Raw genomic sequence first — 14,086 nt, 5'->3', positions numbered from 1 at the left:
TCACCTGATGCTTATACATCTGGGGAAATGCTCATCGGAGAAAACAATGCTGGTGATTGATGCTAATTTCCCCAAATGGAGTTCTTCCCCCAGAGGATAGATGTGAAATCTGTGGGCTGGGTGGTGTGGGTGGACCTTGCGTGGCAGCTCTATTGAAGTAATGTTTCTGGAGGCTCCTCCTGACTGTTCTTGTTTGGCACAGGCAAATAATCAGACCTTGAGAGAGAAAATTCTGCAAGTCAACTCTCTGGTGGAAGCCTTTGGAAATGCATGCACTGCCATCAATGACAATTCCAGCCGTTTTGGAAAATATCTGGAAATGATGTTTACACCAACTGGAGCTGTGATGGGGGCAAGAATCTCTGAATATCTCCTTGAAAAATCCAGAGTTATAAAACAGGCAGCGTAGGTGCACTATTTTCTCGCTCTGGCTTTGCGCTGCAATGTAGACCGGGCGGCTTTGGGAATTTTCATGGCTCCATTCACCCTTGTTCTTAGCGTCCTTGCCCCCCATCCCCACCCCCAGCCTCCCCAAGAGCAAGGAATTATTTAAGCAGAGGATAAGTGGTGACTTCTAACCTTAAAGATGTTTACAAGCAGAGTAAAAAGGGCTGGGTGGGATTACACTGGGATAGGTATGCCTGTTCTTCCTGAGTTTGTTATACCAGGTAGAATTTAACAATATACAGTTACTTTTAAAAATCATTTAGTCCCTTAAAACTGAGCTTGTCTATCAAAAAAAAAAGCACTGAGAATATTCCACATGTTCATTTTTTCCCTAGATGGAGAGAGGAAAAAACCTTTTGTTTTAAGAAGAGCAGTAGAGCAATAGTCCAATAGCATGGACTGCCCCTGGTTCAGGTGCTGGCTCTGACCTTGACTATGTGACCCTGGGTGTGTCCCCTATCCTCTCTGTGCCTCCTCTGTGAAATGGAGATGCTACTAGAGCCTATCTCATGGGTTTATTGTGAAGATCAGTGAGTTTGTTTATATAAAATGACTTTAAAAAGTACGTGGGTTGGTATATGTGATCAGAGAGTTAGCCACTGTTATTACTGTTGCAGGACACCAGACTTCCTCAGGGGCATGGCTCCCTTCATGCATTAATCAGTAATTATCTGTTGAATTCCTGCTGTGTGCCAGTGCTGTGCTCTCTGTTGGAGTAGCAAGAGTGAACAAAATAGACAAGGTCCCAGTGTTCATGGGGCTTGGAGTGGATGGGGATGGAAGACGGGTGGGTGGCCAGGGTCGGGGTGATGGGGTGGCAGGGGAATCGCAGGCATTAAGCACAAAAAACCATAAATGCAGACCAAGTGTGATAAGTACCAGGAAGCAAAGTAAGGTGCTATGAAGGTAAAACAGGAGAAAGGGCAATAACCTAGTCCAGGAAGAGAGGGCTCCCTGTGTAAGAGACGTTGAATCTGAGGATCACTAAGAGTGAGCCAACAAGATGAGATGGGGACAGGAGTGGGAGGAGGGAGAGAGGAGCAAAGACAAGGCTGAGGCCAGGTCATGCAGGGCTTTGGAACCAGGCTGAGGAACCTGATTCTAAAGGCAATGATAGGAAGCCATTTGACATTTTCAAGAAGGGGAGTCTCGAAAACCAACTTGCATTTTGATATAATGAAACAATGGCTCTGGCTTCAGTGGGGCAAATGGATTGGAGGAGATGCGAGAAGTACAGTTACGCCATTGAGACCACTAGGAGGCTGGTTTCAAATCCACGTGAGCGGGAACGTGAGCCTGCGCTGAGGTGGTAGCGGTGGAGATGGGGATGCAGGGGAGCTGATGAATCTGAGAGATACTGTGCAGGTAGAACCCACAGGACTTGTTTTAGGTTCAGAGCCCCAGCATCTTCTTTTATCATATACCTGCAGTTTCCTCACAAAATAGGGACTGACATGAAAATTAAACAAATGTACCGAAGGCTAGAGTCAGTCATTTTAGCTTCCGTGTGGTGTCTCGATTAATTTTTATGAGGTCCCTACTTCTTTCTTCCCAAATTAGGGTGATTTTAAAGTTTAGAGAGCTACCTCTGAGAGAATGGAAATTATAGTTTTCTGTGTTCAAATGTAAAGTGGTCTTTTCTAAGGAAAATGTGAGGAGGGTTCCAGTCACAGCTATGTCACTTATTAATATAACTATCCTTATACCTTACTTTCCTCATATGCAAAAAGGGCATGATAAAGCCAACCTCACAGGGCTGTTATGAGACTTAAATGAGATGATATGTGATTTTTACCAAATATAGAATCTGAAACATAATTGGTACCTAATAAACCATAACATTATTATTATTAAATTTAGTCAATATGATAGCACTAATGGATAAAATAGACTGAAGACATTGGATGAGGAGAAGATGGGACCTGTGCAAGTTCTGTTTGTCTGACCTTTCTGGTCCTGTCCTCCTCCAGCACATAGTAGGATTCTCCTTGGAACCCTGTGGCTGGATATGGTCATAGGACTAGTTCTGGCAAATGAGCATTTAATGGAAAGACCCTCCAGAGTGCTGGCAAAGTGCAAGATGGTGGCTGCTCCATCAGCTCGGGCCCAGTGACTCTGATGAGAAACCCCCCCACCCCCTGCACCGTGACCCTCAGTAGACAAGTACTCTGAGCAAGAAGTAAGACTTTATTGAGTTAAGCCACTAAGATCTTGGGATGTTTGTTACTGCAACCAGATGGATGTCGGTAGGCAAAGCTTGGAAGAATTGAGCGCTAGAAGTATCTGCAAAAATCTATAGGAAGGTAGGACCACGATGGGTCAGCCCATGCCTGCACTTCTACCAGAGGCGGAAGAACGACTGGCATTCATGCAGGGCATACCAGTTTATGAGGCCCTGTAAAGGCCTTCCCGTCTCAGTCAATGGTGCCACCATCACCAGATACTCAAGGTAGAAAACTGGGAGGCAGCCTCCAGGTCCCTTTCCCTCACCACCCTCATTCATTCTATCTGGACAGTCTTTTAGTTGTTTTTCCACAACATATCTTTAAGCTTACCCTTGTTCTCCATCATCCCTGCCATTACCCTGTCCCAGTCACTCACTGTCTCACCAGATCCTCCTAATTGGTCTCCTTGCATCCATCTTAACTTCTTACAGTCTAGTCACACACTTACAGTTTAAGACACCTCAAAGAATTCTAATTGCATAATCAACAAAATCCTCATTATGGCCTGACAAGGCCTTGTGTGGCCTGACCCTGCCCACCTGCCCACCCGATTCTCACCAGCCTTCTTTTGTTCTACATGGATATCATGCTCAGAGCCTTTTCGTATACGCTGCTCCCTCTCTTGGGGATGATCTCCCCCTTCTCTCTGTAGCTCCTCCCAGTCCCTTCTCATGCTTCACAGTTTGATTTTAGTGTTATTTCCTTCCAGAGTCCTTCCCTTGACTTGACACAAGTGGCCCTCACCCCCTAGCATTGTTCATCTCAGTCTCTTGTTTGTTTCTTTCAAAGCCCTCATCACCAGTTTCCCCATTGATTCATCTGACTCCATCACTAGAAGGAAGCTCCAGAGGGCGTGAATCCTCTGAGTCCTGTATCCCTGGCACCTAGTGCAGTGCCTGCCATGCTTGGCACTCAATTAGCTTATTAGTTGAGTGAACAAATGGGTGAAAAATGGCAAGTAGAGACATCTAGAACACAGGGCAGAGCTAAGAATGTATCAGAAGAGCTTGGACAGGATGAACAACCAGAGGAAGAGTAGGATATCCAGGAGATGCTGAAGAAAAGAGTGGGGCCCTTGTCACAGATAGGGACAAGGAGTAGAAGGAAGACAGGTTTCTTCCACAGAGCTACGTTGGCCAAGGTGAGGATTTGAGAAAATCCTGGGGCATCAACAGGAGAGAATGACCTCCTCCAAAGGAGAGAAAGGGATGTAGAGCAGGGCTTTTCAAACTATCTTTGCTGAAAGACTAGCTTTTTCAAAAAATATTGGGTTGGGCTTCCCTGTTGGCGCAGTAGTTGAGAGTCCGCCTGCCGATGCAGGGGACACGGGTTCGTGCCCCGGTCCGGGAGGATCCCACATGCTGCGGAGCGGCTGGGCCCTTGAGCCATGGCCGCTGAGCCTGTGCGTCTGGAGCCTGTGCTCCGCAACGGGAGAGGCCACAGCAGTGAGAGGCCTGCGTACCGCAAAAAATATATATATATATATATTGGGTTGGCCCAAAAATTTGTTTGGGTTTTTCCTTCAGATGTTACGGAAAAATCCAAACGAACTTTTGGGCCACCCCAATAGTAGTTCACAATCTATTGTGAACCAATACTTTCGTAAAATGTAATTGAAATGTATTATCAGGAAAATTATCATACTCTTAGATGTCATAGCAATATCACTTACTATAAAATGTCTAGACATAGACTTTCTAGTTCCTTGTCTTATCATAGTTGACAGCAATCCACAGACCACACTGAGAGCAGCACCCATCCGAAAGAACCCTGGCCAGGGTGGCCTAAAAGAGGGTGCATAGCAGGAGACCAGGGGACGGATGCAAGCCATTTTGAATCATATTTGAGAGAATACAAGTTTGAGAGAGTAGTCACCTCTCTTCTGCAACCAATTCCCCTCCCTAACTTGCTGTACACCTGGCTAGCTGCTTCCTGTCTTGGGCTTCAGTAAAGTAGGGAGTTTGGCTGATCTCTCTAAGCTGGACATTACTGTCCCTGAAGCAACATGGGCTACAAACAGAAGACGAGTGGCACAGACACGTAGTCATTTGTTCTGGAAAGCTCTCTAAACATATGTAACCTGAGCTATTACCTATAAATGTTCCATTCTCTAAAACCTCCTTCTGCATATAGTAAACATAAGTGTGTTTAATAGTGTGACATTGTGGCAATTACTATACTAATCCTATCACTATTGCTATTCTGTAATTGGGAAGTAGCATATTTAATTGCCTGTAAATGCAAATTTGCTACAGAATAATATTTTGCACAGAAAGGAAACTATATAAATTACTTGGAGTGGGGAAGCCCAGAATATATTGTTAGTAATGTCCCTTTCCTTTTTTTTTTTTTCCAGGGGAGAGAAAAATTTTCACATATTTTACTATATTTATGCTGGCCTTTATCACCAAAAGAAACTTTCTGAGTTCAGACTTCCTGAGGAAAAGCCTCCTAGGTAAGTGTCGGGGGTTTTAGTTGTTAATTTTTAATGAATCTACAATTAGCAATGGACAAAACTTGGAAATAGTGCGGTTCTCCTAACTGGACACTCAGTCCCTTTAGCTGAAATGCCCACATGAGATGGCAGGAACTACATCTCCCTCTGCATTTTCTAGAAAGTTCAAAAACTCAATTGCAACCATTTTACTCAGCATGTGCACCATTATTTTATCACTGTAAGGGAATGCCCTTGCAAGGAAGGAGCCCAATGATGCCCTGGTATTTGGGGTGCCATTTCCAAGTCAGTGCTCATTCTGTTTGGTCATACTCTGTAGGTACATAGCTGATGAAACTGGAAGGGTGATGCACGACATAACTTCCAAGGAGTCTTACAGAAGACAGTTTGAAGCAATTCAGCATTGCTTCAGGATTATAGGGTTCACTGACAAGGTAAGTGATTGTCAGCGGAGGAAGAAACTCAAGTGTTAATATTCTTGGGTGAATGTGAGTGAAGATATGAATGTTCTAACTTGGGGCTGGACACTTGCTTTTCAGATGCCACGCTGGTCATGTTATAAGGTCTTGCTGCTCAAAAGTGTGATGCGTGGATGAGAAACATTGTCATTACACAAGACTTGTTAGAAATGCAGACTCTCAGATCCAACTAAGAACAGCAGAATCAGAATCTCCATTTTAATAAGATGCGAGGTGAACGTTAAAATATAAGTACCCTTGTAAGTGCCACGTGCCTGTGAATTGTTGTCACTGTCATCAGTTCACGCCAGCTGTGGTAACAAACACCTGAACAATGCTGCCCTTTTCTGAGTTGGGGTTGTTCCAGCCGTTAGAGCGAATTGTGTAATAGGAGTATAGGAATATGTAGGTTACCCCCAAGCCACAGGAGTATATTTATGCAAGTAGTTCCTTGTGCCCCCAAACAAATTAATTTAAACCTTTTCAGCTTTCTTGCAGTCACTTCCTTCTCCACGGCACACAGCTGCACACTATTAGCCATAGCTCTGAGTACTGTACTACCCGTATCATACTAGATACAGGCTGTCTCTATTAAATATATGCCAGTGACAGAAAATATTTATCACTCTAGGCTCAAATATTACTCTGTGGTACATTTATGTCATAGTTTCTGGGCTTCTTGCCATCAATTTTGTAAAACATACAGATTCTTTTGCTTTTCCAACAAAGGAGGTGAATGATTAGGAGGTAAGTGAGAGTGTTTAAATCTTCAGGGATTAGATTACAAGACACTTGAGTTACCCTGGGACAGCCACTCTGGATAAAGGATTGCTTTTGTAATCTATTGAGTTTGGCCAGCCCTTTCCTCCCCAGCACGGTTGATTTTAGTCATAAAAATACTTTTCTTCTTTCTAGCCAGCTGTTAATTTTCTCTGTCAGCCTCCCATAGACTTTAAACTGACAGACAGTGGAAAATCCCAAGAGTCAGATACAAATAGAAATATATTTCCCTTGGCTCCTTAGAGGAGAGCAACTAAACAGGTTCCAGCGTTGTTAAAGGACCTTTATGGTTATTAATTTATAGAGCTGGTTGTTATCAAAGGTGCATCACCAGAAAAGTCAAAGTTCAGTGGAGATGGCAGTAGAGCCATTTAAAGTCACCTGGGTCATGCCCAAGTGTTTCGGGACATACTTTCTTGAAAGGGTACAGGAACAGTAGAGAAGTCAGTCATAGGGTTGATAATATTTTGCATTCCATAAGTACAATCATGGTTGCGGAATACTGTGGAGAGATTGGTACTAGCTCTAAAGGAAAGGCTATAATATCAGCCCTGTCCAATGATAGAAATGTGCTGCAAATAATAATAAAACAGATGCTGTTTTAAGATAACAAAATTAAAAATGTTAAGTATGTATCCTTGAAGTAAGCCATCCCTAACCCCTATGGGAAAAAAAGTCTAGTAGAAATGAATGAATGGCTGCATAAATAGATATGAAAATAAAGAAACATAAAAGGTGGTAAACATTTTAAATTTGTGCCTGGTCTGGACTGTTAAATGAATAACCAGACTGGAATTATATGTATATGTGTAGGTATTCACCATGTCTACTGTTAATTCATACTGGAAATAAACACAATTTATGTCAGTTAGCAGCCCTGGAAATGGAAAGAAGAGTCTAGATCTTATCTTTCTTATCCTTAATTCTTTGGTTATATCTCTGTCTGTATCTCTATAGACAAACCATTTTGCTGAATTGACTCAGTTTGCTTTATGTTTGTAAACTCAAAGTAGTTTGACTAAATTCAGAAAGATTCAGTTGACTGTAGTCAGGCAGTAGATGCTAAATAGCTGATGTAACAGAATTTCTCTTAAGTTTTTCTGAGGGACATTTCTAGACAGAGCTTGAATGAGCTGGTCAATTTAATAAAAATTATGGATGGTCCGTATCCTTTCTTATAATGTCACTGATTCAGATGCCCTTCAGTTTTTCCAAACCCCTTAGAGCTCCTGGACTCAGGAGCATGAATTGAGTTCTGGGACACCAGCCAAAAGTATCTGAAAGAACCCTTGACCCTACGTTTATTGTAAAGAAACTTCACTGGTGGAAGGAATCTTCCAATAACAATGAAGTCCCTCATGGGGGTGGGGGGTTATACTTAAAACCCTATGATAAAGATCAGTGCTTTTCTACTCTTTGTTTGTTTGGGTTTTTGTTTGTTTGTTTTTTCCTTAACATCTTTGTTGGAGTATAATTGCTTTACAATGTTGTGTTAGTTGCTGCTGTATAACAAAGTGAATCAGCTATACATATACATATATCCCCATATCCCCTCCCTCTTGCATCTCCCTCCCACCCTCCCTATTCCATCTACTCTTATTTTTGGATTAAACTATACTGTTTTTGTTTAATATTATGCTTGTCTTGCTGGTATATGAATTATCATAACATATTAAATAAATTGAGTTTTAAGTATGTTTATTACTACATGAAGAATTTTTGGCAGGTTATCTGTGATGGTCAAGATTGGACATTTACTGCAGATCACTTGTTGAAGAGGTCAGGGAGAAGGCTTTGCGATTAGGGCAAATTTTTTTCCTTTTCTTCAAAACAGATTATGAATTGGGAGAGTACTGCTGAGGATAGACTGAGGGTTATATGTTAAAATGTTAATTGGGGGTGTTGAGGATTTCAAGTGTCTTAAAGACAATAGGACTTACCATTGACTTTAAAAACAAAAAAACCTTTATTGATGTATGATTGACATGCCAAAAAATTTTTTTCTAAACCAACTACTGACTTGCAAGTTACAAATGTTGTGAGCCTCTGAAAAGGGAACTGAGTAAAGGCATGGGAATAGAGCCTGTAAGGGAGAAGGCCCTTCAGCTGGGCCTAATGCAGTGCTTTGGGCAAAACTGGTGAAAAACTCAAGACGTTAAAAAAGAAGCACGGAAAAGAGAGACTGAGAGGGCAAGTAAATTCCTAGGGATACCAGAGACACAATTGCCATGAGATGCCCATGAACCCAGCCAGAGGTAATTTCCTTAAATCGGCTCCAGGCTAACAGAGAAAACCAGGATTCTTCTCAACTTTCCACTTAGCCTCAACTCTATGGAGAGAATACCTATCTCAGTGAAAGAAGTATCTTCTGAGAAAAAGAGAGAAGAAGCCAAGACCATACATCCTGCATGGGGCTTTGGTGGAGAAATGCTTCCCCACTTTTGCTGATTGGTGGTGAAACTGAATTCACACTCATCAACAGTGAATTGGGAAACCTAATTGGAGGAGTTGTTAGACTTCTTAATACATTTTCCTGTCTTGAGTGAAGTGATTCCATTTTATCATATAGAAAGTTGGAAATTGGTAAGAAATAAAAAGAGAGCAGCTTAGCAAGATTCTATAGGAAAGGCAGGGTTACCAGGAAAGGCTTCATAGCTAGAGATGAGGCAAGAGAAAATGAGCAAGGTAAGGAAGGTGAAAAATCCTTCCCAGGCTGGCTATGCGGGGAAGAGAAGAGACATTGGATTAAGTATTAGGGAGGGAGGAATAACCCCACAGATGGACATACTACTGATTGAACTCTACCCTTATATGAGTAATGTTTTGACCTGAACACAGGAGTGGATGTAGGTTCCTAGGCCAGAAAAGAACTAACTAGCCCAAGAATGGGACTAAAGAGTCAAGTGGAAATAACCTGGAAATGGAGCAGGGGAGCACTGTAAGGCTGATACCTCCGTAATGAGGTGATGAGCGTTGGTCACCCCTTCTGGAGTTCCCTTCTCTGAACCAAGGAAGGAGACCCGATCTGCGGTTAACTTCAGTCTTTTGCACACTGCTTGAACCCCAAAATTTTTGCTGAAGGTTATAGGTAGTTCTCCTCTTTGAAAGAGGAAATCTGAGCATTATGCTGGAAAGAATATTGTCAAAGACACAAAAGGTGAGGGTGTGGTCTTTGACTGTCATTTCCTTTGGGGATGGTCACCCCAGTGGTGAAATGCCTAGAAGCCTTATTTTGGGAGGTTTCATAGCTTGTATAGTTATACATGGTGTGTGTGTGTGTGTGTGTGTGTGTGTGTGTGTGTGTGTGTGTGTATGTTTTAATTAGAAGAAATACTTTTTTCCCTAAGTATATTGAGAGTTTTAGATAAGCTCTTTTTCAATGCATTTTTTAAAATTAATTAATTTATTTTTGGCTGTGTTGGGTGTTCGTTGCTATGTGCGGGCTTTCTCTAGTTGCGGTTAGCGGGAGCTACCCTTCGTTGCTGTGCGCGGGCTTCTCATTGCAGTGGCTTCTCCTGTTGTGGAGCACGCGCTCTAGGCACGCAGGCTCAGTAGTTGTGGCTCGCGGGCTCTAGAGTGCAGGCTCAGTAGCTGTGGTGCATGGACTTAGTTGCTCCGCGGCATGTGAGATCTTCCCAGACCAGTGCCCAAACCCGTGTCCCCTTCATTGGCAGACGGATTCTTAACCACTGTGCCACCTGGGAAGCCCTAGATAAGCTCTTGAGATAACTGTGTATAGAAATGACAGATATAGAACTCACTGCTGTGGAGTCTCTGTTTTACTGTCAGGGATCTGCTTCTGTGGGGAGTTGCTGGATGCATTCTGTAAGCCTCACACTGTATTGATCAAGGTAATGAGGTGCTGTCATGTTAAATCCATGCTAGTCCCAGAAAACCTGTTTGGTAGGTGTTCTCCTTAGCCACTTTTAAGTTGTGTGATTAAAACAGTGATTCTTGAAGTCAGGAACATGACATCTTGCCTTTGATTTAGGAGTTTGAAGAACAGTATTTTTCTATAGTGGAAGCCCAGTTTAAAATTCTCATTTGTGGGCTTCCCTGGTGGCGCAGTGGTTGAGAGTCCGCCTGCCGATGCAGGGGACAGGGGTTCGTGCCCCGGTCCGGGAAGATACCACATGCCACAGAGCGGCTAGGCCCGTGAACCATGGCCGCTGAGCCTGCGCGTCCGGAGCCTGTGCTCCGCAACGGGAGAGGCCACAGCAGTGAGAGGCCTGTGTACCGCAAAAAAAAAAAAAAAAAAAAAAAAAAAAAAAATTTTCATTTGTCTTTGTAGCATTGTCGTGTATCCAGCAGATGTCACTGTTACAGTCCGTGTTCAGCTTTTTGGCTTTACTGAGCATTGTTTGCGGGAAAGCTCGATTTGGAGACAATGCTTTATCAATGGTCTGATGACAGTTCCTATTAGTTTGCTGCTATGTATAGTACTAAATCAAGTTCCCTGCCAGAGTATTTTTTGTGGAAGTACTTTTCTCTATCTATAAGCATAATATGCAGAAATTTCCTGGCTATATATTTCATTTCTCACCTACAGGAAATGCAAATATTTAAATAAATAATTGTACTTTATTTATTTATTTTACCATTAATGATACTCATGTATTCCACTTTCAGTATAAAAGAGGACTTAGAGCAGCTGAACTTTTTTTACCCCCATCACTTCTGTTTTTACCAAACGTGTGGAGTTTTCTTCACCACACCAACCAATTCTCCTACAATTCAATCCAATTCTGACACTGTCTGACCTGGAGTTAGCTTCTGATCGCACAAGTTAGGGGCTTTGTCCCACAAGACTGCCCCCACTTCAGGTACGAGTTGCAATTCCCATGTTCTCATATTTCTGATGGACTGGCTGTAAATTGGGAGTTCCCAAGACCTCCCCCTCCTCAGGTTCAATAATTTGATAGAAGGACTCACAGAACTCAGGAAAATGGTTTACTTACTATTACTGGTTTATTATAAAGGATACAACTCAGGAACAGACAAATGGAAGAGATGCATAGGGCAAGGTATTGGGAGAGGGGACACCACCTCCTTTTACCACCTTCCTGTGTTTGCCAACCCAGAAGTGCTCCAAGCCTCGTCAATTAGGGATTTTAGTGGAGGCTCCATTACATACGCGTGACTGATCAAGCCATTGCCTACTGAGGATTAACTCCATCTCCAGCCAGTATCCCCTCCTTGAGGTGCGGGGTTCCATTAAAAGTTCCAACCCTTGAATCACTCCGTTGGTGCCTCTGGCAACCAGCCCTTCCCCCACCTATCCTCCAAGAGTCACCTCATTAGCACGGACTCAAGTGTGGTTGAAAGGGGCTTATCGTGAATAACAAAGAACACCCTTCTCAACCCTATCACTCAGAAAATTCCTGGAGTTTTAGAAACTCTTGTGCCAGAAATGGGTATGAAGACCAAATATATATTGGGCTGGCCAGAAAGTTCATAAAAACCCGAATGAACTTTTTGGCCAACCCAATTTTATTATATTAAAACACCACAGATAATTTCTAGTGAGTCTTTCAAAAGATTTTCTGACCTCATTCATGACTATGTACTCCATAATTCAACTTCGAATGGTCTAGTGAAACATCAGTGAATGCCCTGCCAACTATTTCATAAAAGCTATATTCAGAAGAGGTTAAGGAAACATATCCACTCTTGTTTTGAAGAAAGAACCATACCTGAATTTGGGAGCTGGTATTAGTTAGGGTGAAAGGCTAAAAGTGGCTGAAAGAACAAAGAAGATCAGTTCTATCTAATGTAAGCATTCCAAGGCAGGAGTTTCAGGTTGTACAACATCACTGTTCCATCAGGTCATCGGTCTCAGGCACCCTAATCAGTGGTGCGGTTGAGGCTGGGTTGCTGGGAGCTCCATCCAGCAATGACGGACAAAATGCTTGGAGGAGGCAGGCTCCATTCTGTAAGGCAGGCCTGGAAATGGCCCGCGTTGCTCTGCTTGCTCCTTTCTTAAGAATTTAGTTACGTGGCTTAACTGCAAGGGAGGCTTGGAAAATCTTTTGTGTGCCCAGGAGAAGGGGGAGGATGGACGTTGGTGGACAGCTAGCAGTTTGCACCACAGCACAAGTGATCTAATTGACTGGCAGTGACCAAACATGGTTCTTGATGTCCTTCTCAGGAGGTGCGCTCGGTGTACAGAATTTTGGCTGGGATTTTGAATATTGGAAACATTGAGTTTGCAGCGATTTCCTCTCAACATCAAACTGATAAAAGTGAGGTGCCCAACGCAGAAGCCTTGGAAAATGGTAATTATTTGACGCCTGTGTACTGTGTGGCTAAAGTACACGTTTCTTTTACTTTGGGAGTTTTTCAAGACTCTGAAACATGGTGTTTTGTTGCTGGTCGTTCAACTGGCTCTGGGTGTTTTCACTAACCAGTATTTCCCAGCGGCTGTCTTGTAGAACATCAGTGTTCTTTTCATAAGTGGCAAATAGATGTTCTTCAGAAAAGAGTTCCATGCCAGGTAACTCTGGGCAGTGATTCTCACCAGTGGCTGCTTTTGAAAATCATCTACAAATTTTTGAAAAAAGTACGAGAGGTTGGACCTCACTCTAAATTCGCTGAATCAGCGTCTGCGGGGGACAGAGTTGGCACCTGTTTATTTTTAAAGTTCCACAGGTAATAATGGTGGCACAAGGAATGAGAACCCTGAGTTAGAAAAACACTGATTTAAATAAACACCTTTTGTGTTAAACTGTGGCACTTTTTATGGTCTTTAGTATACTAATGTGCTTTGTGATTCTCTAAGAGCAGACGGTACTCTCCAGCAACTGCTCCAACTTATTTGGCCAAAGACCACCTCCTTCCGCATTTTCTTCATCTAACATATGTGAAGAGTGTTCAGAACATTTTGGGAGGTATTGCATCAGTCTGGGTGCTTCTTGGGGTTAAGGACCCGGCTTGTTTATCCTTGGCCCTGAAGTGCTGAGGATGGGCCTGGCATGTAGCTGGTGTTGAGTAAATACTGGCTAGATGAGTGGATGGATGGGTGGATGGATAGATGGATGTCTGCATTCTCCGGCATCATCCTTACCCTCTCTTCTAGCTGCCTCGGTTCTCTGTATCAGCCCTGAAGAGCTCCAGGAGGCCCTCACCTCACACTGCGTGGTCACCCGGGGTGAGACCATCATCCGCGCCAACACTGTCGACAGGGCCTTGGATGTCCGAGATGCCATGTCCAAAGCCCTGTATGGGAGGCTTTTCAGCTGGATCGTAAATCGCATCAATACACTCCTGCAGCCAGACAAAAACTTACGGTAAGTTCCCCAGGAGAGCAGAGGCCTTGGGGAGAGTTGTCATTCAGTGTCTCTTAGAGATTGCAAGAGGAAGCATTTGGTTCTCTCTTGGGTTTTCTTTCGTGAAGATCTCAGGCCATCTCCTTTAAAAGGTGCAGTGTTTATACCCGAGAGGCTCATGATTGACGGAGCCATTACGGTGCAGTGTTCAAGAGAACAGTCTTGGCTGGGAGCTGGGAAAACTGGGTTTGCATCCAAGCTTCACAGCTTCATCAGTGCATGTTCTAGGCTGTAGTTTTCTCATCTGTACAATGAGTATAATATCCTCATCATAGTGTTGCTTTTAGCATCAACTAAGACATTTCATGAAAAGTGTTTAAAGCACAGTATCTCACAGTATTATTACTACTACAGCTTTTTCTTTGCTGAGCATTAGTGGCTTCTAGATTGTGGAAG

The 14,086-nt window shown here is 43.1% G+C and overlaps 1 protein-coding gene across 1 annotated transcript in view; it reads left to right on the top strand.

The window, feature by feature from the left end:
- Positions 1-14,086, top strand: part of MYO3B (myosin IIIB) — a 428,930-nt gene that overhangs the window by 214,115 nt on the left and 200,729 nt on the right. Inside the window, exons 14-18 of the mRNA XM_032638633.1 lie at positions 203-405; positions 5,029-5,127; positions 5,447-5,561; positions 12,514-12,640; positions 13,441-13,651. Of these exons, the coding sequence (XP_032494524.1) occupies positions 203-405; positions 5,029-5,127; positions 5,447-5,561; positions 12,514-12,640; positions 13,441-13,651 (755 nt within the window). The remainder of the gene's footprint in view (positions 1-202; positions 406-5,028; positions 5,128-5,446; positions 5,562-12,513; positions 12,641-13,440; positions 13,652-14,086) is intronic.

Source organism: Phocoena sinus, chromosome 7 (genome assembly GCF_008692025.1).
Source record: "Phocoena sinus isolate mPhoSin1 chromosome 7, mPhoSin1.pri, whole genome shotgun sequence".
In the NCBI taxonomy this organism is placed as follows: domain Eukaryota; kingdom Metazoa; phylum Chordata; class Mammalia; order Artiodactyla; family Phocoenidae; genus Phocoena; species Phocoena sinus.
This window is presented reverse-complemented; position numbering and strand designations above follow the sequence as displayed.